This window comes from Phalangium opilio, unplaced genomic scaffold (genome assembly GCF_054372755.1).
Source record: "Phalangium opilio isolate 3A_F unplaced genomic scaffold, DU_Popi_V2 ptg000013l_1, whole genome shotgun sequence".
Classification (NCBI taxonomy): domain Eukaryota; kingdom Metazoa; phylum Arthropoda; class Arachnida; order Opiliones; family Phalangiidae; genus Phalangium; species Phalangium opilio.
Genome location: NW_028324148.1, coordinates 4,942,008 through 4,965,784, shown reverse-complemented (window position 1 = coordinate 4,965,784; position 23,777 = coordinate 4,942,008). Strand labels below are relative to the sequence as shown.

The window sequence follows — 23,777 nt, the reverse complement described above, 5'->3', positions numbered from 1 at the left end:
AAGCCAAGTATCAAACACCTTCGTGTCATTGCGACAGTTGCCTACGCACATATTCCTTCACAAAGAGGAGCCAAGTTTGATCGAAAGGCGGTGAAAAATGTCCTGATCAGTTACGATTAAGATGACTGATATAGATTTAACGATAGAACCGGTCGTAAAGTTATACGATCACGTGATGTCTTGTTCTTGGAAGAACCCATCAAAAGGCCTATTGGCACTTTAGACGATGAAGTTAACGCTCAAAGTATAGCGGATAACATTTCCTGGCGTGATGACATAATCTCCTCCCTATTACGATAGCACCCAACGTACTAGACAGTTCGTATCCAGAGGAAGAATAAAAATCTCAGAGGAAAAACAAACTTCAACAACGCCACCCTGTGATCGCCAATTACGTGGCCGTTCGGCAATACAATGTCCTGTTCCGATGCTTGTGGTGTTAGACAGGCAATGAAGTAATAGCCTATAAGTGGAATACATTTTCCGGGAACTGTACATGCGGTCCGGAAATTGAAAACACCTTTGCTCCGATTTACAAACTGCGAACGCGGTCACAGACACACAGACATGTCGAAATTAGAACATACGTCACTCGGAGAGGTAAAAAGCTTTAAGGTCTACTGCCCATGTATCCACTTATTTAATTAAAAAGTTCCAAGGTTTCCCATTATATGTGGCCAGTATCTAGCTGTTCTAATAAAAGTGCTTTGGCTCTACTGACCACATGTCCAGTTTAAATTAATCCATATTTCTCAGCCGGCTGTAGACTGTCACTGTAACAGTACTATACCGGTGGAACCAGCCCCCCCTTATACACATACGTTTCTATATGCGCTATTGATCGCAGTGCAATTAGTTAAATAACTATACTTGCATCAAAAACCGCGGAAATAGTTTTCGAGAGTTAATCAACCCGAGTATAACATGAAAAGACTTTTTGTTCCCAACTTATATTCATAGAATTTTTTCATTCAACATTCAATACAGATATCACTTCTTAACTATTACATATTGTCTCATATATATCTGCACAGGTAAGTTAGCAAAATTGCACGGGGTCAGTTGTATGCTCATCTCTACAATGGTCATTAAATTTTCGGGGCTTCACGCTTATCGTGGTTTTGAGGCCCGCGAACCAGCGAAAATGTTACCACGAATTATTAATTAGTTAATATTTAACCCTTTTTAATCATGGATGGAAGTCCAAATTGATTGGGTAAAGAGCTAGACTTACTCTGGTAGATCAATTCCTCGCCATCAAGTTTTGCACGCCACACCATTTTCCAGCTACTTCCCCTGGCTACTTGGGGAATACAGTCTACAGAAAAAAAGCACATAAGGAAGCATTTATCTTCCAGATGAACGCCACTAAAACTGCTAGGATTGTAGTAACGTTAATTCTCCATATTTTTACACTCGAACATGAGAAAGAACAGATATTCGGCAGCGCAGTTGGAAAGCTTTTTAATCCAGTTGTGCAAGCCTTAAAACAGAGGTAAGTATTTCGTAATAAAACGTTTGTACCAATTCCAAGCTCAACGAAGTTATAATGTGTATTTGAAATGAAATGAAAACCTGGTATCATGCTAAACAGAATCCATGTCGCAACGCTGAGTATAAATAAGTATAAGATGAATACGATTAAATGTCATGTATGGTGAGCTAATTACCTTTGTCGGAAGTGTGGGACCGTCCATAAACTACGTCACGCAAAAAATGGCATTTTCTGACCCCCCCATCCCCCCAGATCACGCTTCGTCACGTTTTCTAAGACCCCTCTCCTGAAAACCACGTCACATTTTTTTAACCCCTCCCAACGGACTATGATTTGTCTTAATTTTTATCAGGGGTAAATAACGAAAGGAGTTAGAGACGCTAGCTTCCGTAGTGTAGAATGCAGTGGGACTTTCAAACGTAGACACAGAAGAGAGAAAACGCCTCGGTTGCGCCGCCTATAATTCAAAATAAGTATGATATTTTGCAACCAATAGCGTGGCAGCAAAGATTCGAAAGGCATGCTGGGATATCGATTTTCGCCTGTCTGCTAGTGTTCGTCATCTTACGACTGAGTGACAATTAGGGTTAGAGTAAAGTTTATTCATTAAGGTGCACTTGAATTAGAAACATGCAACTCCATGAAGTATCAGACTCATTTTATTTAAATGCAACTTTAAAGTTGGTAAATTCCTTATTCGATAATGAAATGGAATTAAATGTCGTTTTTGCATCCTTCAATACAGTTTTAGTTGTTTTAATTTCTTTAGTCACAGATACAGTCGATGATCCTGATCCCACAGTTCCCACTAAGCCTTGGCTCACTGGGCCGACTCTGTAACCGCGCACTTACGGTAAAACAAGTTTGATCACATTTTGAGGATTTCCCCGGCTTCAAATTGCAAATTGTTGACTTATCTTTCTTCTTTAAATCGCTGTTTAATTATATTGGGTTGGTTTATGAGACGACTTCACAACATCGACACCCGCCATTTTACTTTACCCAGAATACCTTGCGGCGCGAGATTTTAAGGCAAAACTTTTAAGGTTCTGCTCTTATTTACAATACAGTTCCAAAGATGGCACTACGTTAGTTACAAATTCTATGACGTTTCAAGGTCCCACTGTATTCTACACTACGGAAGCTAGCGTCTCTAACTCCTTTCGTTATTTACCCCTGTTTTTATCAATTTAATTTGATTAATTTAAAAAGAGATTGTTTCTTCTTTTCCGCTCAGACATTTTTTGCTCGACTTGAAAGTCAAAGTTCTTTTCCGTTTTAAGCTTTTACAAACATCGTTTGCCTCTGATTGAGCTTTAGAACATTATTGTCTGGATGTGCTTTTTTATAACCTTCCAAAATATTTCCATAAAGCTTAGTGAAAGGGCACACTTAATAGTTTTCGACATTGTCACTTGAAAACCTTGGGCTAATCGAGCTTGGGATTCAGATTTTAAAAATGTGCGATGGAAGCGAAACCATTTAAATCGGATGGAGGATCCTATTCATCCTTGCTAGTGCTAGTGGCGAATAAAAGATGATATTTGAGAGATAAGCTGACACTACATTTAGCAGTCCTTATGCGTACGTGTAGCTAGTCCTGCAGTGAACAGGTCTCTTTATTTTAAATGCGCTTTTTATATTGGCTACACGTACGAGTAAGTATGTGAAATGCTTACAGTTTCTACTATTTAAGCGATGACGGAATAAAAACTTTGTTAAATTATTGTAGAGGTCGTTCTCACGGAGGAATTTGAAACGTTGTGTTTTTTCTTCTATAACAAAAGGGTCAATCGACCTCTTACTGACTTCGTATTAAAATTAATGTTAAATATGACGTCACGCATCGTAGGGCCCCTCCCTCCCCCCTCGTCACGGACCGTCACAAAGTTAAAAACCCCCTCCCCCCATAAGAGTGTGACGTAGTTTATGGACGGTCCCTGTGTCGCAATGCTGGGTAACAAACTTAGAGGTAATAAGGTCGGTGATGATTGCCCTAAATCCACCGCCCGTAACCGCCTCATCAAATCTCACATACTTCAGTGATTAGTCACTTAACCCTGATTGATCGCATTCGCTCAAGATCTCGAGACTCAGAGCTGCAGCTTGTTATAGTTGGGAAACCAAAACTTTGCCTCTCCGAGTTGAAAGGCGAAGTGGCGAACTAACCACTTACTTTCTTGAATATGCAGCTTTTTGTTGCTATTTATTGATTGTTCATCGTTTTCTTTAGTCGAGACTGAAAGGAGCTTTGTGCTAGACCACCTTTTTTCATAAGAAGGCACGACGTTAGAAATTACTTTTTTGGTGGACTGGTTACGTTGAAATCCTATAAACGTCTTTGGATCTATATACCGGATGTTCCGTCTTAACCTTAAATAAAGCATACGATACTGCATCCCCTTTGAAACCGCTCTATTATTCAAGCTTTATAAAAAGTTCTATTCACAACTGGTTATATACTAATTATTAACAATATTCGTAGTTTGCCAGTATGATTGCAGAAGGGAATAAGAGAGAAGGGACACACTTTATATCTCCATAATGCTTTACATTCGTAACAACAGTCTTACTAACCTCAAATCAACTACCCTTCACTGATTGGCTATCTAACTTCTGCCTTAGCTATGACGTCACAAAAGAAGGTGACGTCTCGGTTGACGAATAAAAAGTAGTTTTGTTTACAACTTTACATTGAAGGAGATAACAATGGCCGAATTTCACGTTGATTAACGAAATCAAGCTGTGCAATTAATTTAGATACACGGGTATTGAAAACATACCAAAATCAGATAATTTGAAGGTAATAAATAGATGAAAACTAATTATTCTGAATTAATATTAAAAAATACAAATTAGTTTCAATAAAATACATACTTGAGGTTATAATTTCACAAGAACGAAACATTGACAGCCCTAAGCCTGTGGAGAATGAAAATCTAGCAGACAAATGGGCCGATACCGCGGAGAACTTAAAGAACTATTTTTGCAGTAAATTGGTTAAAAGCTGTGTACTTGCGCAAAGTTTTCGCGATTTTCTTGAGGTTGGTCGGACTCTTGTTACCAAAGCAGGCTCTAATGTCTCCCTTCTCTCTTATTCCCTTCTGATGATTGCTGACTTTTTGTCCATATTTAATCTGAATTATCTCTAGCCGCTCAAAAAGAGATTATCCACAAAATCCCGATCAGATCTTTAACTACTGCGACCAAGTTGCGTTCATGATCCTGGATTTTAATAAAATATTTAAAACTTATCAATTAAATGTGTATATAACTTTCGGCTCACTCAGAACCGTTAAGGCCTCTTTAGGGTATAGTCAAAACGTAACGCCGTTTTTAATCACATTCTTCTTGGGAATCTTTACTTAGAACTCGGTTCAGTCCGAACCGACAAAACCTTAATGGCAAGAGAGATTTTGAGCATTATTTTCTTTTTTTTGCATCTAGAAAAGTCTATATCTGCATATAGGATTATAAAAATGTAGTGTATTCTACACAACTACATAAATCATCGAAATGTCGAAATTTTTCTCTTATGAAAAAGAAAATATTAAGTTTTTTAGGATTACTTTACATACAAGCCCAAGGTAAAAATAACCAGGGAGTGTGAACCAAGCAATAGAAGCTGTATCTTTCTTAGGAAATATGAAATGACATCGCAAATGCTTAGCATCTCAACAACTTGGTATTTATCAAGCAACCGGCGGCTCCACTATCACCCCTAGCATTCTGGCTAATTTTCTGGACATGAAATTTATCTTGCCAAAGGCAGGAACCAATCAAACCTAGTGCATTAGGTCTGATTGGCTCCTGCCTTTGGCTTGACTATCCTTTATCAAGCTTATCCACTGTCTAGTAGAAAAGCCGTCTTTAAAGAGCACTAACTGTACGTCTATGGTACGTTCTTTAAAAGTTTAGTTTTAGTGATTACCCCTCGATGAGTTTACAACATATACTCATGCTGACGCATACATTTCGCATGTGATAACATGAACTTATGCCCAGAAGCGTTTGAAAGAGAAAGAATTCGGTAAAACACCCAACTTGAGTTGTGTAAACCCCGAACTTGATGTACCTCTAACGATGGGGGTATCAGTTTGACTTGGTCTGAAGAAGAAGAACAAGAAGAAGAATAAGTAGTAGAAGTAGTAGTAGAAGAAGATGATGTATCGTTCGTCGTTTAAAAGGGAGTGTGAAAAAGGGATTTTTGATTTTCAAAGGTGGGGATTATGATTTGTCTCTAACAGTGCAAAGCGAATGTACAACGCACATGTTAATGAACGCACTTAGAGTGAAAAGGGATAAATTGTGTTAAGGTGATATTTTTCATTAATTGGTGATTTTAAAGGGGAATGGCTTATGATCCATCTCTAACAGTACAATGCGGATGCAGTGTGAAAATATTAATGATCAAACAGTAATATCTGTAGTCTTTTATGAACACGCAAATTTATCAATGGACCGTCCATAAACTACGTCACGCAAAAAATGGCATTTTCTGACCCCCCCATCCCCCCAGATCACGCTTCGTCACGTTTTCTAAGACCCCTCTCCTGAAAACCACGTCACATTTTTTAACCCCTCCCAACGGACTATGATTTGTCTTAATTTTTATCAGGGGTAAATAACGAAAGGAGTTAGAGACGCTAGCTTCCGTAGTGTAGAATGCAGTGGGACTTTCAAACGTAGACACAGAAGAGAGAAAACGCCTCGGTTGCGCCGCCTATAATTCAAAATAAGTATGATATTTTGCAACCAATAGCGTGGCAGCAAAGATTCGAAAGGCATGCTGGGATATCGATTTTCGCCTGTCTGCTAGTGTTCGTCATCTTACGACTGAGTGACAATTAGGGTTAGAGTAAAGTTTATTCATTAAGGTGCACTTGAATTAGAAACATGCAACTCCATGAAGTATCAGACTCATTTTATTTAAATGCAACTTTAAAGTTGGTAAATTCCTTATTCGATAATGAAATGGAATTAAATGTCGTTTTTGCATCCTTCAATACAGTTTTAGTTGTTTTAATTTCTTTAGTCACAGATACAGTCGATGATCCTGATCCCACAGTTCCCACTAAGCCTTGGCTCACTGGGCCGACTCTGTAACCGCGCACTTACGGTAAAACAAGTTTGATCACATTTTGAGGATTTCCCCGGCTTCAAATTGCAAATTGTTGACTTATCTTTCTTCTTTAAATCGCTGTTTAATTATATTGGGTTGGTTTATGAGACGACTTCACAACATCGACACCCGCCATTTTACTTTACCCAGAATACCTTGCGGCGCGAGATTTTAAGGCAAAACTTTTAAGGTTCTGCTCTTATTTACAATACAGTTCCAAAGATGGCACTACGTTAGTTACAAATTCTATGACGTTTCAAGGTCCCACTGTATTCTACACTACGGAAGCTAGCGTCTCTAACTCCTTTCGTTATTTACCCCTGTTTTTATCAATTTAATTTGATTAATTTAAAAAGAGATTGTTTCTTCTTTTCCGCTCAGACATTTTTTGCTCGACTTGAAAGTCAAAGTTCTTTTCCGTTTTAAGCTTTTACAAACATCGTTTGCCTCTGATTGAGCTTTAGAACATTATTGTCTGGATGTGCTTTTTTATAACCTTCCAAAATATTTCCATAAAGCTTAGTGAAAGGGCACACTTAATAGTTTTCGACATTGTCACTTGAAAACCTTGGGCTAATCGAGCTTGGGATTCAGATTTTAAAAATGTGCGATGGAAGCGAAACCATTTAAATCGGATGGAGGATCCTATTCATCCTTGCTAGTGCTAGTGGCGAATAAAAGATGATATTTGAGAGATAAGCTGACACTACATTTAGCAGTCCTTATGCGTACGTGTAGCTAGTCCTGCAGTGAACAGGTCTCTTTATTTTAAATGCGCTTTTTATATTGGCTACACGTACGAGTAAGTATGTGAAATGCTTACAGTTTCTACTATTTAAGCGATGACGGAATAAAAACTTTGTTAAATTATTGTAGAGGTCGTTCTCACGGAGGAATTTGAAACGTTGTGTTTTTTCTTCTATAACAAAAGGGTCAATCGACCTCTTACTGACTTCGTATTAAAATTAATGTTAAATATGACGTCACGCATCGTAGGGCCCCTCCCTCCCCCCTCGTCACGGACCGTCACAAAGTTAAAAACCCCCTCCCCCCCATAAGAGTGTGACGTAGTTTATGGACGGTCCCCATATTGCCTCACCTAAAACGAAAAATTTCATTCTCTCCTTGAAATTTCTCATACATCAAGCCATGACTTTTCTAAGAATCCGAACTTTCTATACAATAAAAAGTTCGGGGTTTACACAAAGAAAGAACTCCAGTTGGGTGTTTTACCGAATTCTTTCTCTTTCAAACGCTTCTGGTCATAAGTCCATGTTATAAATTTATAAGATGCGATATGTATGCGTCCGCATAAGTCTATTTTGTCAATTCATCGAGAGGCTAAACTAAAACTATCAAATTTATAAGATGCGATAAGTGTGCGTTGGCATAAGTTTATGTTGTAAAGTTAAATGAGCGTTATGCGTTTGATCATTTTAGCATTGCTAAACGTAACTCATCGAGGGGATAATCACTAAAATGGGTAATCACTGTAATTAAACTTTCTCCTTCAAAAGGTTCAGGGCATAAGTCCATTTTTGAAATTTATAAGATGCGATAAGTGTGCATCGGCATAAGTCTATGTTGTAAATTCTTTCTCTTTCAAACGCTTCAGGGGCCAATGTTATAAATATTAGGAGTTATGCCTGGATTACGGTTAATCATCGAGGTGCTACTCACTCGTCGATTTTGAACGGAATTGGGATTAAGGTATACTTAGACCAAGGAACATGGAGATAGGGAAGTTTGGTCAGTATAGGAATCTCTCTTCCCGAAATAGCAGGTCACATGACTTATATTCGGCGTTAGTTTGAACTGCGCAGGAAACCGGTAGTGCCGCCTATCCTCAGCACGATGCGCGAGAAAAGTGCGGCGCGTGCGCACATGCACATCCACGCCGAAAACGGGATTTTTGGACGTCCGGAGTTATAGCGTTACACGCAACTTCCCTATCTCCATATTCCTTGCTTAGACGTTACGGGTAATCATCTTAAAGATAACGCGTCGAGGGGCTATTCACTAATGAAGATTTTTTCCATTGGTGATTTTCATTGATGCTTTTAAATGTGATAGGGATTTATTGATGATTTAAAATGGATGGGGATTAAGGGTAACTAAGATAGAATGTTCTCGATATATGGACTCTTACAAACGATGGGGCTCTAATCTGGCCGGGGCCATATTGTTATTGTGTAGTAAGTTCGGATTCTTAGAAAATTCATGGCTTAAAGTATGAGAAATTTTAAAGAGAGAATGAAATTTTTCGTTTTAGGTAAGGCAATATGGTAAATTTATGTGTTCATAAAAGACTGCAGATATTACTGTGTGTTCATTAATATTTTCACAGTGCTATGCATTGTACTGTTAGAGATAGATCATAAGCCTTCCCCTTTAAAATCACCAATTAATGAAAAATATCACCTTAACACAATTTACCCCTTTCACTCTAAGTGCGTTGTACATTCGCATTGCACTGTTATAGACAAATCATAATCCCCACCCTTTGAAAACCAAAAATCCCTTTTTCACTCTCCCTTTAAAAAGACAAACGATACTTCTTCTTCTTTTTCTTCTTCAGACCAAGCCAAACTAATACTAACAAGGCGACTCAAGGGCTCGTAATAGTAGCCACATCGTACCATACTTAACAGGCGACGGCCTACAGAAAAAAATTTGAGTGAATAGCTCCTCGATGCGCTACCTTTAACTGTTGTTAAATTATTACTTAATTTTTTTATTTCTGTTATAATTATAACAGTGTGACACGAACGGAAAACGTGAGTTAGTACCCCCACGATGCGCATCCTTTAACAGTGGTAAAACGATATACCAGAAACCACCCACTAAAATAAGTACTGAAGATCAGAGTGAATAGCACCTCGATGCTCTAACATTATAACCCTTAAATCCTTTACTTACGTTAAAATTGTAATATCTGAGGCCCCAAGCTAGTACCTTCTTTTAAAACTCTTCTCGATTTTCGGAGAAATAGACGTAACTTCCAATAATAAACACCGCCTTAAAACCATTCTAAATATAACGTCGGTATATACTTTCTTTTGCTTCTTAAAAATTCCCCTGGATTTCTTTGAATTTTGCAATAGGGGAGCCGTGGAGCGGGATAAAAAGCGTAAAACCCTTATTGTCGACGGGTGTCAGGAATTTTAAAGGGAGTATTAAACCGTTCATTTAAATTAAGGCAATACCATAATCCTCTCTCTCGCTCTAAATATATCGAGCAAACGTAAAACACAATTGTTAATGTTTAACTTTACTAGTACAAATAAATCCAATTCTTAAACTAACAGTTATAATTCCCTTCCTTTTAAAATACACGAACGAAAAATATCACTCCGCCACAATTTTCTCCCTTTCACACTCCCTTCAATGACGATCCAAAAATTTTATGCTGTCTAAGTTCTCTTTCACGACGCCGCCACCACCACCACCACCGCCAACAACAGGCCAGGTCAAACTAAGACCCACATCGTAGATGTTCATCATACGATGTGGCTAAAATGTGCAGTTGCGTGAAACTTCGGTGAAAATGCTTCCTTCGGGAGGAGTAAAATCCAATGTGACAGATTGGTCTTTCTTTTATAAAGCCTGGGTGTGTTTGTCTGTCTTGTGTTACACCCCAGCGGATCGTGTACAGCTTTAGTATGAACAAAGGTTAACAGTCTTGCTTTCAAATCAAGAGTATTGTTTAGGTATGACCATTGAGGGTAAGAAGTATATCCTCTATGGCCAGAACTTTCACAAGAATCAAGTTGTGAATGAAGCTTTTAATAATTCACTATTTTTAACGCCTCCATCTGCTATTCACTAAAGAGCAATAATTGCAATTCTAGGTAATTTAGTTTGTAGATAGTGTTTTTGACCTGGTGAGATAACTGGTTTTCTATTTGTACGAAACATTTAAATCTGAGATATATTCATTTCGCTACAGTGGTTATGAAATTCAGCTCCGTCTTTTACAACTAGAACATATTTCATTTTCCGCCAAGGATGAGAATGGACTACCGAGGGAATACATCAAATTTCTTCACGACAATGTTCGTATAGCGTTTGGATAATATTATTCTTAGAAATTAGTAAGTAACATAGCTATATTTTTATTGCGAAGGTTTCAGATATAGCTCTTCCGTTTTACATTTTGGAGGATGAATCTGATCTGTTACTGTCTAGTGTAGAAGCCCCTTACTTTATTGGTGAATCAAAAATTTTCAGCGGTGGTCCAATAAATCGGGAATTTGGGATGTTCGATGTCATTTTTATATTCGATTTTAAGGTTAGAAAATTTATTATAATGAGAATTTTATATAAACGAGAGCGATAAGGAAATCGTATTGTGTTTTACCACACTGACCACAAAAATGCTTCATTGACACGGATAATCAAGCAATGCATGCAGTAGTATAACAGAGTGTTCTTAATTTTTCTTATAATCTTAATATTCCAGACATGGGCGGCTCTTTTGATATTCATAACAACTTATCCGTTGTTATGTCTGTTTATTTATGAAGCCACCAAGATGACAATAAGGAAGTTTTGTTTCATAAGATGGTTGGACGCAGTTTCAATAATTATTGGAGAAGGTAGCTGTTGAAAAACCCAAAAGCAAAGATACTACAAATCACCAGTTCAAAATTGAGAATTACAAAGAAAAATGTATATTTAGGTTCTCCGTGTGGACACGTTACTTTTCGCACTTGGATCTTTGGATTTTGCTGTCTGTTAGGGTTTTTTTTCATATCACAGTCCTTCCAGAGCATGTTACTAACGAAAATTACCACTATAAACCAACCAAAATTTATCAACAGTCTTGATGACCTTATTAGACTCAATAACTTCAGAGTCATGGTGGCGACCACACAAACAGAACACCAGTTTTTCAAGGTAATACTTAATGGGAATTTAACACGTGCAATCAGTATCTTACTTAATTTGAGCAACGATGACACTAAAATAGTGTAAGTTAATAGTGCTCTTGTTTTTAAGGAATATTTTAGACTTATTTCTGGGTAGAGTGAAAAGGAAAATCAAGCGATTTTTTATCGATTCTTCTACTAAGAATAAGACCAGTCTGCATAGTGAAACATTTAGGAACCAACTCCGAATGATTTTAAAATTCAAATCAAGTTGAGATTTTATGGATAGTTTGAAACGAGCACCTTCGACCAATAGCATAACGCCCTGCCTTCCTGTTAACCAAATTCACGGCATCTCGCGCCACAATTGTCAAATCGCTGAATTTCATTCGGCATGGAGCGTGCCACGATGATTTTGTTAACAAGAGGGCAGGGCGTTACGCGATTATTCGGAGGTGCTCATTTCAAATTATCTGTAAACTCTTAACCTAATTTGAATTCTAAAATAATTCTGGTATATTTCCTGGATGCTCCACTATGTAGATTGGTCTTATAATTAGAAGAAAATTCGATAAAAAAACACTTGAATTTTCTTTTCACCCTCCCTTTAACAAACCTGAGGCTTACATTGGAAACAAAAATCACAGTGCATAACAGAGAGTCAGCCTATTGTTTCAATTGTTAAGTCTTATGTTTATTACCTTAGAATCCACGAACTTTAGCTCAACAAAAGATATCGCAGCGGATGCAGCAGGAAGAGGCAGTATCTGAATTTCGGGACATTTTTAATGGTGTTCATCGTGGACAATGGGTGGGATTTATCGGATATCGGGCGATTTACACCATCGTGGGAGCAACCTGCTCCAATTATGATACGGAACACTACTTTCATATTTCGGATGAAACCGTTTTGAGCTTCTTATTGGCGTATCCGACATCAAAAGGGATTGATCCACAGCTGAAGAAAACCTACTATAACATGTAAGTTTTGTGTGAAAAACTGTTGAAAAAGTAACAAAGCAAATCAGTTTTAACTTTAAAGTATTAATTTATAACTTAACTCATTTACCAATGATATTGTCGCGTCCTTGCAAAATGAATAATTGAAGATGGCACGACTTAAAAGGTATACCATCACACCCCCTATAGAAATTAATAAAAACTAGATGGGAAAAAGTAAGAGATAAGTGTAGAAAATTAAATGCCTGAAGTACAGATATTCAATTTTCACTTTTGAACACATGATTATAAAACATCAATTATTTGAAAAAATTGTTATCTTAGTTTTTTTAACCAAAATTACTTTAGTAAAAATATTTTAATATGACACTTGTATATAATTTTAAAAATAATACGCGTTTTCCATTTCCTTCTCTCAAATAATTCCAATTAGGTTGAGCCCTATAAGGGGAATAAAATGGACAGAAAAACATATATAGCTGATAAAGAAAAAACCGTATCAAAACAAGAAGTGTTCGTTAATTTCAAAGTTTTCGAAGCTTCAAAAATTGACGTAATGTATAGCTCTCTAAAGATCACGATCAATCTACAGTTCTTTTCGACACTAATATCAACATCACAATCAAACTGCCTATGTTAATTTCCGCTTCGCAATATTTATCATTTAAAAATATAAAAATTAAACTCATAAATCTCAATTTTTTCAGATATGCAAGTATTTGAACCTTCTTAAAGACCATGTCAGTAGAAAGAAAAACCAGGGAGGAGAGACTTAAGTCTCAAGGCTCTCCTCCCTGGTAAAACTTAGTATCAAGCTAGTATCCCTTAAAAAATTCTTGAAGAAGCCTTTTTCTAGAGCTAATATTGGGAGTAAAATACTAGGGTAAGTAATGATGAAAATTATTTTTCGCATATGAAATTTTGGTGAAAAAAACTAAGATAAGAATTTTTTCAAATAATTGATGTTTTATGTGTTCAAAAGTGAAAATTGAATATCTGTTACTTCAGGCATTAATTTTCTCTTACTTTTTCCCGTCTTTGTCTACAAAGACAGTTTTTATTAATATCTGTTACTTCAGTCTTAATATTAATTAAAATAGTTTAGAAACCTTTCGAGAGAAAACGTTTTAGGGCCAAGCATCTATTACATAACATCAATCCTCACTACTTGAGCTGTAATCGCTAATCTAGCTTAATTAGCTGTAATCGCTAATATAGCTTAATTAGCTGTAATCGCTAATCTAGCTTAATTAGCTGTAATCGCTAATCTAGCTTAATTAGCTGCATTCGCTAATCTAGCTTAGTTAGCTGCATTCGCTAATCTAGCTTAATTAGCTGTAATCGCTAATTTAGCTTAATTAGCTGTAATCTCTAATGTAGCTTAATTATTTGTAATCGCTAATCTAGCTTACCTAGCTGTAATCGCTAATCTAGCTTAATTAGCTGTAATCGCTAATCTAGCTTAATTAGCTGTAATCGCTAATCTAGCTTAATTAGCTGTAATCGCTATTATAGCTTAATTAGCTGTAATCGCTAATATAGCTTAATTAGCCGTAATCGCTAATATAGCTTAATTAGCTGTAATCGCTAATATAGCTTAATTACCTGTAATCGCTAATATAGCTTAATTAGCTGTAATCGCTAATATAACTTAATTAGCTCTAATCGCTAAAATAGCTTAATTAGCTGTAATCGCTAATATAGCTTAATTACCTGTAATCGCTAAAATAGCTTAATTACCTGTAATCGCTAATATAGCTTAATTAGCTGTAATCGCTAATATAGCTTAATTACCTGTAATCGTTAAACTAGCTTAATTACCTGTAATCGTTAATATAGTTTTATTACCTGTAATCGTTAATCTAGCTTAATTACCTGTAATCGTTAATCTAGCTTAATTACCTGTAATCGTTAATCTAGCTTAATTACCTGTAATTGTTAATCTAGCTTAATCACCTGTAATCGTTAATCTAGTTTTATTACGTAAAATCATTCAGTTTTTGCAACGAAAGAGAGTAAAATCAGATAAAAGTCCGCGGTAAAACAGCGTAAGTGCAAGAGTGGCTTTCTTCTCGGCTTTATCCCCGGTAAAACGCCGTAAGTCCAACAGTATGACATATAGGGTGCAAACACGTAAGTCAAAGCATGATTAAAAAACATGAAATTTAGCACTATAACTTAATTTTTCTCAAAAACCTTAAAAATGGTCCTAAAAAAGGTTTATATTTTGATATAAAACCTTTCAAAAACGTAACAAACGAATATTTCATTTCAAAAGGGTGGCAAAAAAATGGATAAAATGGAGAAAAACTCCCATGTTATTTCTATGTGAAAATTTGAACGTTTTCACCAAAAACACTGACAAATTTTATTGAAATGAAAACCACCCTTAGCAACTTTATTTTTTTTATAAAATAAACTAATGCGTGGATCTTTTTGAAATTTTAACCACATATTGAGGGCCCGAATTGTAGTTCTGTGGAATTTTTTCAAAACAGAAAATACAATACAAAAAAACTATATCCAAACAAAAACCCTCCTTATACATTAAGAGCAGTATGAAGTCTTATCTAAGAGAGCTATCGCTCACCTAGAATTTATAAAACCAGACCCCTTCGATTGGATAAAGGCATTCGATTACTGGGCACGCGACTTACCTGCACTGGACTTCGAACTTGGTGACCCCACTCCGTTAGGGGTATTAACAAGTAGTCTCGCATTAGCACTGCTATAACTTTTGATTTTAATTGTTATTTAATAAACTATCATCAGGAGTCCATCACACTTGGAGTACGAAAACCTAGCTTTCCCTCATACCCTCTTCAGGGCTAAATTCAGCCAAACGGCACGACGCTAGCGCCACCACACAAATTCTCGCCTCTGAGAGAGCCGTGCGATAATGGCGGTCCCAACAGAAAAAAAAATTGTCTCTAAAGGTGTGTTTCTTTTTAGCTTTTGAATTTCCCGAACATAAGGGAGCCTATAAGAACAGAGGGCGTGTCTGAGAGGTTGTAAAAAGTGACAACGGAAATTCCCCAGAACGCAACACGACGCAGAGGCTAGCGTGGATATTAGGGTTACGGACGCGGTAGTTTTTAGCCATATCGTAGTATACGATAGGCTCTTAGTTTGACCCGAGCCGTCGTAGTAGTAGTAGTAGTAGTAGTAGTAGTAGTAGTAGTAGTAGTAGTAGTAGTAGTAGTAGTAGTAGTAGTAGTAGTAGTAGTAGTAGTAGTAGTAGTAGTACTAGTACTAGTACTAGTAGTAGTAGTAGTAGTAGTGGCCGGGGTTGTCGCTTCGTTATCGTCAGATTTTAGCTTAAAAGGAACTTTATATTACCACAACCCACCCATAGGGGTTACTGGGCTCGGTTAGAGATTTAATTTTAATTAAAATTGTTTCAGGTCAGACCCGGGATTCGAACCCGGGCCGCTGGCGTAGTAGACAAACATTCTACCCACACAACCATAGAGACTTGATAGAAAACTCGAGTTTTTTATTATTTATTCTTATCTCTAAAATGTCGGGGTGATGTGGGGTGGGGTACCTCTTAATCTGTGGGGTCGGAAACTTTTGAAATTTTATCTGTGGGGTCGGATACTTATGAATTTGCATGTTTGGGGTTTTTATATTTTTTTATGTATGTGCTAATTAAATAGATAACGATTTTCCCCGTTTCCTACCTCGCTCCTCATGTGTTTCGTTCTCGTTCGGTAGCTATCGTCATCTATGTTATGTTTGACTGGAACGTTTTGGCGGTTAATTCAAATGTGGGTTTAGATAGAGCTAACATAGTGTTAAATGGGCGTTATGCGTCTGATCATTTTAGCATTGCTAAAGGTAATTCGAGGGGATAATCACTAAAATGCGTAATCACTATAATTAAACTTTCTCTTTCAAAAGTTTCTGGGCATAAGTCCTTGTTAGAAATTTATAAGATGCGATAAGTGTGCATCAGCATAAGTCTATGTTGTAAACTCATCGAGGGGATTATCACTAAAAACTATCTGTTCTTCGATTCGCCGGAATATTAGAATTACAGCATAAGTAAATTTATACGGTTATAATTTAATCACTGTTTAGAGTAGGGAATCGAGGGGCTATTCACTCTGATTTTATGCACGGTAAATCATTTAAGCATTGAAAAAGATAGCTTTATTCACTCATTAGAGTAAGGTATAGAGGGGTTATCCACTCGTTAGGGTAGGGTATAGAGGGGCTATTCACTCGTACGATATGGCTACTATTACGAGCCCTTGGGCCGTCTTGTTTAGTTTCTTTATTAATACGAAAAAACCTTTTTTGTCGTTTTAGTCATCGGAATATGAGCAACATATTAAACAAGATGGCCCAAGGGCTGGGCCTTAATAGTAGCCACATCGTTATCTATTTCATTAGCACATAAATAAAAAGAAAAAAAAATTCAAAGACCCTAAAATAATAAAATGTCCGACCCCACAGATAGATAGGTACCCTCCCTTCATGCCCCACCACTTTAGAAATTAAGAGAAAACCCGCGTTTTTTGAAGAGGATAAGCGGTTTCGTTGTCAATAATAATATCTAGTACTCGTTAATTATGTCTGGGTCTTCAGCCCGACTCCTTGCAGCCCAGTGAAAATTTTATTCATGATGGCATATGCGCTACACGAGAGAATCGGTCACGAGTAATCAGCCTTTATTCAAAATCTGGCTTTTGGATTTAAATGGCGATAATGAATAATCGAGTATCGAATCTTTGTCGAAATAATGCTTGTTAGATGTTATGGCGCTTTATGCATAGAAATATGATTGGTCTTGTGGCGCAATACTTTGAAACAAATCAGTCGTTCATTAAGAGAAAACCCGCGTTTTTTGAAGAGGATAAGCGGTTTCGTTGTCAATAATAATATCTAGCACTCGTTAATTATGTCTGGGTCTTCAGCCCGACTCCTTGCAGCCCAGTGAAAATTTTATTCATGATGGCATATGCGCTGCACGAGAGCCCTTCAAAAGCGGTTTGAAAATGTTGTCAATTGGGCTATGATATAATAAAATCTAGAACTCATTAATTATGTCTGGGTCCTCAGCCCGACTCATTGGGGCCCAGTGAAAATTTCATTCTTGATGGCATATGCGCTGCACGAGAGCCCTTCAAATAGACAAATTCGACTCTTCCATATATAAAACAACTTCAGAGGAGATAGCTTTCATGCTAGGAACACGGAGCCTAGTGTTGCCTATAGCCTCCCGCGTTTAGCGCAAATGTTAGGCTTAATAATAATAAAGCCGCCCGCAACTAAAGCAAATGGCAAGGCGCATTTCACAACTGACGTTCTAAGCTACCGTATTCAAAAGCCTAAAAATTAAATGGATAAAAATGCTAGCCGGTAACAAAGATTAAAACCGAAAATAACTGCTTACAGCTAAAATGAGCCCAAATGGTAAAAAGTGAAGTAGGTCTCTACGCGCTGCTAGCCTGCTACTCCTTTCGTTTCTCTTCTATGGCAAAATCACTAACTTCGTGAATCGAGGCTTATCAAAAAAAAAAACAATGCAGTTTTTAACTTCATCACTTATATTTATTACTCAGGATGTGATTGGGATATTCGGGAATATTTGGGTTTTAAGACTTTTATTATGAAGGAAAAATCCGTGCCCGTTTAAAGAATTTTTGGAAGAAATCGAACGTTATATTTAATATTTTTATTGATAATTTGTTAAAAAGTGAAAAATAATTAATAACATAAAAAAAAAAATTTGCAAATAACACGACTTCCTCAGAGTTTGAAATTGAAGAATGTTCGTTAGCTTTATTGAACTTTCACAAACAAGACAGTCACTTTCAATTGTTGCTTAATATTTTATTGGACCTACCCTAGCCCTGAAACACATTCTTAATCCTTTCCTAAATGACAGTCATAAACGCTGTATAAAATTAGGAGGCAAAGCGTTATAAGCTGCCATGACCATATTCAATAAGTCCACCCTGTTCGCGGGTATTCGTTTCTCCATGTGATTAACCATGTAAGCCACATGGTTTCGATCGGGTTTAAGTCGGGCCAGTCCAAAACGTCAATCCCTTCGTTTTCCAGAAATCTAGCAACGAGTCGGGACGAATGGGCTCGGCAATTGTCCTGCTGAAACCATTCACTAAAACATTATTTTAAATTAGAACGAATAATGGTTAGTTTATTAATACCGGTCGCGGTCGTCTTCATTATATATAGCTGCCATAGACGGGAACATGGCGTTTCTCAAGATATCTATATACGCGTTGCCGTTGAGACGACCCTCAATTGGTTGCAATATTCCCACTCGTCCATCGCCTATGCAACCCCAAACGTTCACGTTAAAACGACGGCTGGTTTTGGTGTCGTTCGCATACTCAGAAACGTATCGCTGGTTTTGGACCCTCGAGACCCACACAACAGGCGACGAGATGAACTTTGGAACGTCTATAAAATAATACGGGTAGAGTAAGACATAACAGCTAACAGCTTTGACTAAAATTAATTGACATTAGTCGCTGAACCTTTTCGTCCGAAAATAGGATGTATCGTTCTAGATCTTCCCTTGGCCAGGCTAAAAGTGCCCTGCAGAACTGGAGGCGTATTCTCTTATGCATTAGCGTCAAAGATGGCTTGTTTGCGGACCTGCATCGCCTTACGCCCGCCTTCTTTAATTTACCCCAAACAGTTGGGGCGGTAACCCGAACACCGGCCCTAACTTCCCAACGGTCTCGTAATTGTCTTATCGACAAGAACTCAAGAGTTTTAGCGTCTCGAATTAGGGCTCTATGCTGCCGAGCATTTCCCACCACAGGTCTTCCTAGAGATGTGAAATTACCGTAATTTTAAAAAACGGTAATTTACCGGGTAAATTACCGATAAATTACCGGTAATTTACCGATTGAAATTTAGGGAACACAAAAATTACCGTTCAGCCGGCAATTTTTGGTAATTTATATTTCCCTGTACTTACAATCCCATTACTTTAAACAACGTTTAATTGTGAGCACTATCTTGACTGCTTTACACGTATTTGCGGCTTTTGCTTCCAAGACGGCAGCCGTGGCCTTCTAATCTGATCTCTAACTAAAAATCTATTAAAAGACTAATTTCTAGTGCAACTTTGTAAGTACTGGCTAGCGAGTAGCGCCTAGTGAGTCATTTTGAAAGTAAACACAGAAATAATTGATCGTAAATTTAAGTGTAAAATGAAGTTTTAAGGCGTAATAAAAATGTTTGGTAATTTACCACGGTAATTTACCGCCGTAATTTACCGGTAAATTACCATTGTAAAATTACGGTAAGGTATAAAACGGTAATTTACGCGGTATTTGGTAAATTACCGGTAATTTACGGACGGTAAATTACCGACTCACATCTCTAGGTCTTCCAGACCTATCTAGATCCAACAGCGACATAAGCGAATTACTCTCATCTAAACCCCAGTGACACACTATTTTCCGGGGGAAAAATATATATTACAATAGTGTTGATCAGTTATATTGAAAATGCCGAACTAATATCTTAACTTAATACCTATTAACTTTTATAGCATGCAACACTATTACGAATCTGGTATTCCGCCTTATCTGGAAGGCCAGTTCATGAGAAATGGCGAAGACTGCATACAAAAGATGTACAATGAATTGAAAACCACGACAACGGAAGAACTTGGAATAAGAAACCTGAAATTGCCCTTTCTTGTTTTACTGATTGGAGCAAGTTTATCATTGGTAGTTTCTATAATAAATTCGATCTCTCAACTGGGGATTTAATCCTTAATTAATGTTCAAAGAAATTAGCTAGCATGGAACATGATGTAAAAAAAATCGGAATTCTCCCATTGAACAGAAACCCACTGGATAAAAATCCAATTCGCTAGAATTCCCTGTCGATAGAAATCAAACTGGGTCGTGCTTTCCCAATGGAAAGAAATTCCATAAGGACGATCTTTCCCAATGGGCGGAAATTCCATAAGGACGATCTTTCCCAATGGGCAGATTTTCCATAGTGTATCTTTCCTAATGGACAGTAATTCCATTAGGAAGTTAGGTTCCAATGGACAGAAATTCCATTAGGAAGTTAGGTTCCAATGGACAGAAATCGCATTAAGACGAAACGTCCCAAAGGGTAGAAACCCGTTATTTTTTTTTAAATTTTGATTCAGGATTTCGAATCACCACAGAGCGTGAGGCTTCCAATTCAAAGACTCGGGTCTAAACCTTGGAGGAGATAATAAGTGTCGTAAATATCTTAGTTAAGCTAGTATGCGTAACAACAACAATGAAGATTCGGCAAACAATAAGACGGGTAAGGTTTGGTTAGATTAGGTTAGACAAATAAATACGTTAAATGATGCGTCAATAAGGTTCATATCCAAAGGTATTTTAGATACAATACTATTAGAGCTCGGCATTATCTATCCATTATCCACGTTATTTTATCTTTATCCATACTCGATAATTATCCACAAAACTTACGTGTCAAATCGTATTATAATCCACAAATTTGTTTATAAATAATCCACCAATTTGTGGATAATGGATAGAAAATGCCGAGCTCTAAATACTATCACATTATTAATATAGTATTTTCTCAATTTAGTATGTGAATTAAAAATGATTTTTTATACATTAGGAAAAGGGAGGTGGGGTTAGGTTTGTGAACTGAAAATAAATGTCAAATCGCATTCGCGTAGAACTATTACTAATAAGTTGCCACCTCTCAAAAATGTTGGCCCTAAAACTTAAAAATATATGCCCTAATATTTAGTTTTCATCTTTTCCAAATTATTGACCCAAGTAATTAGTTGCTATCTTTTCCAAATTGTTAATTTTCCCTTGACCGTTCAGTGTGAGCCTCCTTTGGACACAATAAAATTTCCTTTAAACCATGGGTTGGTTCCAGTTTTGCTCTTTGATACGATTGGAATTTGGTGTCTATTTATTGGGAAAGTATCACTTTCGTATTTCTGTTCAATAGAAATTTAATTTCTGTTCATTGGGAAAGTGTAAATTTTTGTACTTCTTTTCAGTGGGAATTAATGGCTGTTCCTAGGGACTCAATGGTTTTTTTATTCCGGTCGAAGGGAATATATATCCTATGGGATTCTGTGCAACGGAACATTAGCGAGACATCTAGTCCCATCGAGTGGAAGCAAAAACAGGTTAAATTGAAAACTGCACCAAATAATATTTTTAGTGAATTAAACTTTCAGAACAAAAAGAGTTGGCGGTCAAGCCATTCCGCTCGCTCGTAAAAACCTAATTGCTCAAATGAGAATTTTACAATTGCAACCTATCACATGGGTGATTGCTTAAATAACGTGTTAAGCTTGTCGATATGATTTATTGTATTTCTTTAACTTATCATGCGAGAACCCGCCCGCTTCTCGGTGTCGTTTTTATTGTTTCATGAAATTATTTACCAATCATTAACTGAGAAGCTTTCATAAAATCTCTTTTCATAAAGAGTATGAACAGTTGCCATTTTACAGGCCCAAATGATAGTGACGACTATAATTATTATTTTTTTTAATAATGAAACGTTAATGCACCTTCCCGTGCAACCTTGAAGATAATAATATTTTACTCGAAGAATATAAACTGTCTTTGTGAAGTTAGTGGACATAGACTACAAAAAGTAAAAGAATACAAAATGGAATGGTATGACGGAAGACGAAGATCTTAAAAACTTTCGGTTTAATGACACGATCTCCCAATACAACCGCAAACACCGCCATTTGGTGGATTTTGGATTCAGTCCAATGAAACAATCGTCTTTTCTTAATGTTCCCGACGGAATTAATTTTTCTTGGGAACGTAAACATTCTATCTTAGCCCGCTAAAATCTGATTAACTTATATCGATTGAGTGGTTAGGTAAAATGAGCACTAAACATATTCTCAAGGCATTGGACCATTGCATTGACAAAATGGAAGGCGCCATTGAAGCTACAAACGGCAATGATTTGGTAGAGTTTGCTGATGGAGAGTTCGAGTTTGTCAGACGCTACAACCGAGCGATTTTGTTCAGATATTGTTGGACCAGATTCCCAAGAGAAGAATTAAAAGAAGCAATGGAAGATTGTCGTTCAACGTTTTTGTTTGAAATCTTTGGTCAACTGGCTCGCGACAAAGATATTGTGTCCATTAAAATGGTAATTGATAGCATTGAACCCAAGGATTACGCCAAGAACTTGTTATTTGGTTATGGTTTAAACGTTATCACCATTTTGCACATTTACAACTCGGATCTCTTGAAATATTACCTCTCTCGAACCGTTTACAGTAAAGAGTTGGCCGAAAACCTACTTGAGATATCAGAGAGACACGCGTTATTAAATAATTTTAAGGAAGTCATTGCTGACATTTTAGTTCAGATTTTTCCTGCGATAATTAAGTAGCCGTTACTTAATGTCTTCATTTTTAAAATTCAATAATTTTCTTAAAAAACCGTGCAATTAATTAAGTAATTTGCAAATGTAAGTGTAGTTACATTATTTCATTAATCTTTGATGAAATTACTCGATTATTTCATGTTTTTGTTAAACAGTTTTTACCACTTGCTATACAACTTTTATTTTATTTTTCAAACTATGCCTAGGTATACATGATTCTGAAAAAGGAATTTATAATTGCACTTGTAGTTACCTGCATCATTTCACAAATTTTGTTTAATGTTTAGTGAAAAATTGAGAAGAGTTAAAGTTTATAATCTTTGAAAAATCATCAAGTTTTGTATTTTAATTTGCTGCAGTCATAAGGCGTACACCGATTATCCCTTCGTACATATTTGTAAAGAAACTTTAATTTGGAAAATTAAGTTTTAAACATTATTAGAGTGGTATTTCTTTACTAACTTTCTTAATACTATTCACAGCAAGCAAATAAGTATTTTTTCCAACCCAAGCTTATTTACTTCCCCCCGCGTGTCTACTTTAAACAGTCAGACTGAAATTTAGAGTGACCTTGATATACTTCGTATAGTAGTTTTGGAATTGACATAGGTATCACTCAGACTTTAGTTTATATATCGAAAAGCCTATAAAGAATAGGAGCGGGGCAGCAGTTTTCGCTTTTGAAAGTTTTCCTCTCTTTTTTCGGTATGCGAGCGCATCATTAGCGGCAACTCTATAGACCTTGGTTGCAACTTGCAAGGGAGTTGGTTCGGTTCAGAACTGGTCTGCCTAACTAGTTTTGAACCCTCTTCATTACCAGTTCGAAGCGATTTTAACAGCCTCGGTTCCAATCGACCGTTTCCATTTTCAAGTGATGAACTTTAAGAGATAACTTTACGAAAGTCTTTGAACAGGAAAACTGTAATTTTCAAACTTGGCGCGA

The 23,777-nt window shown here is 36.8% G+C and overlaps 1 protein-coding gene across 1 annotated transcript; it reads left to right on the top strand.

Moving 5' to 3' along the window:
- Positions 1–10,098: 10,098 nt before the first annotated feature.
- Positions 10,099–21,925, top strand: LOC149707902 (uncharacterized). The gene is made up of 9 exons (XM_089862506.1): positions 10,099–10,142; positions 10,223–10,468; positions 10,567–10,672; positions 10,744–10,908; positions 11,080–11,215; positions 11,299–11,516; positions 12,195–12,469; positions 19,989–20,169; positions 21,471–21,925. Exons 4-9 carry the CDS (start codon positions 10,876–10,878, stop codon positions 21,693–21,695), a joined length of 1,068 nt encoding a protein of 355 aa, XP_089718632.1. The 5' UTR covers positions 10,099–10,142; positions 10,223–10,468; positions 10,567–10,672; positions 10,744–10,875; the 3' UTR covers positions 21,696–21,925.
- Positions 21,926–23,777: the final 1,852 nt, after the last annotated feature.

Excerpts from the sequence above, each read along its gene's own strand:
- LOC149707902 (XM_089862506.1), top strand. The coding sequence starts at position 10,876 with ATGTTCGATGTCATTTTTATATTCGATTTTAAG. Across the intron at positions 10,909-11,079 it reads TTTTTATATTCGATTTTAAG|ACATGGGCGGCTCTTTTGAT; the intron begins GTTAGAAAATTT and ends TTAATATTCCAG. Across the intron at positions 20,170-21,470 it reads TTGGAGCAAGTTTATCATTG|TGGGAATTAATGGCTGTTCC; the intron begins GTAGTTTCTATA and ends ACTTCTTTTCAG.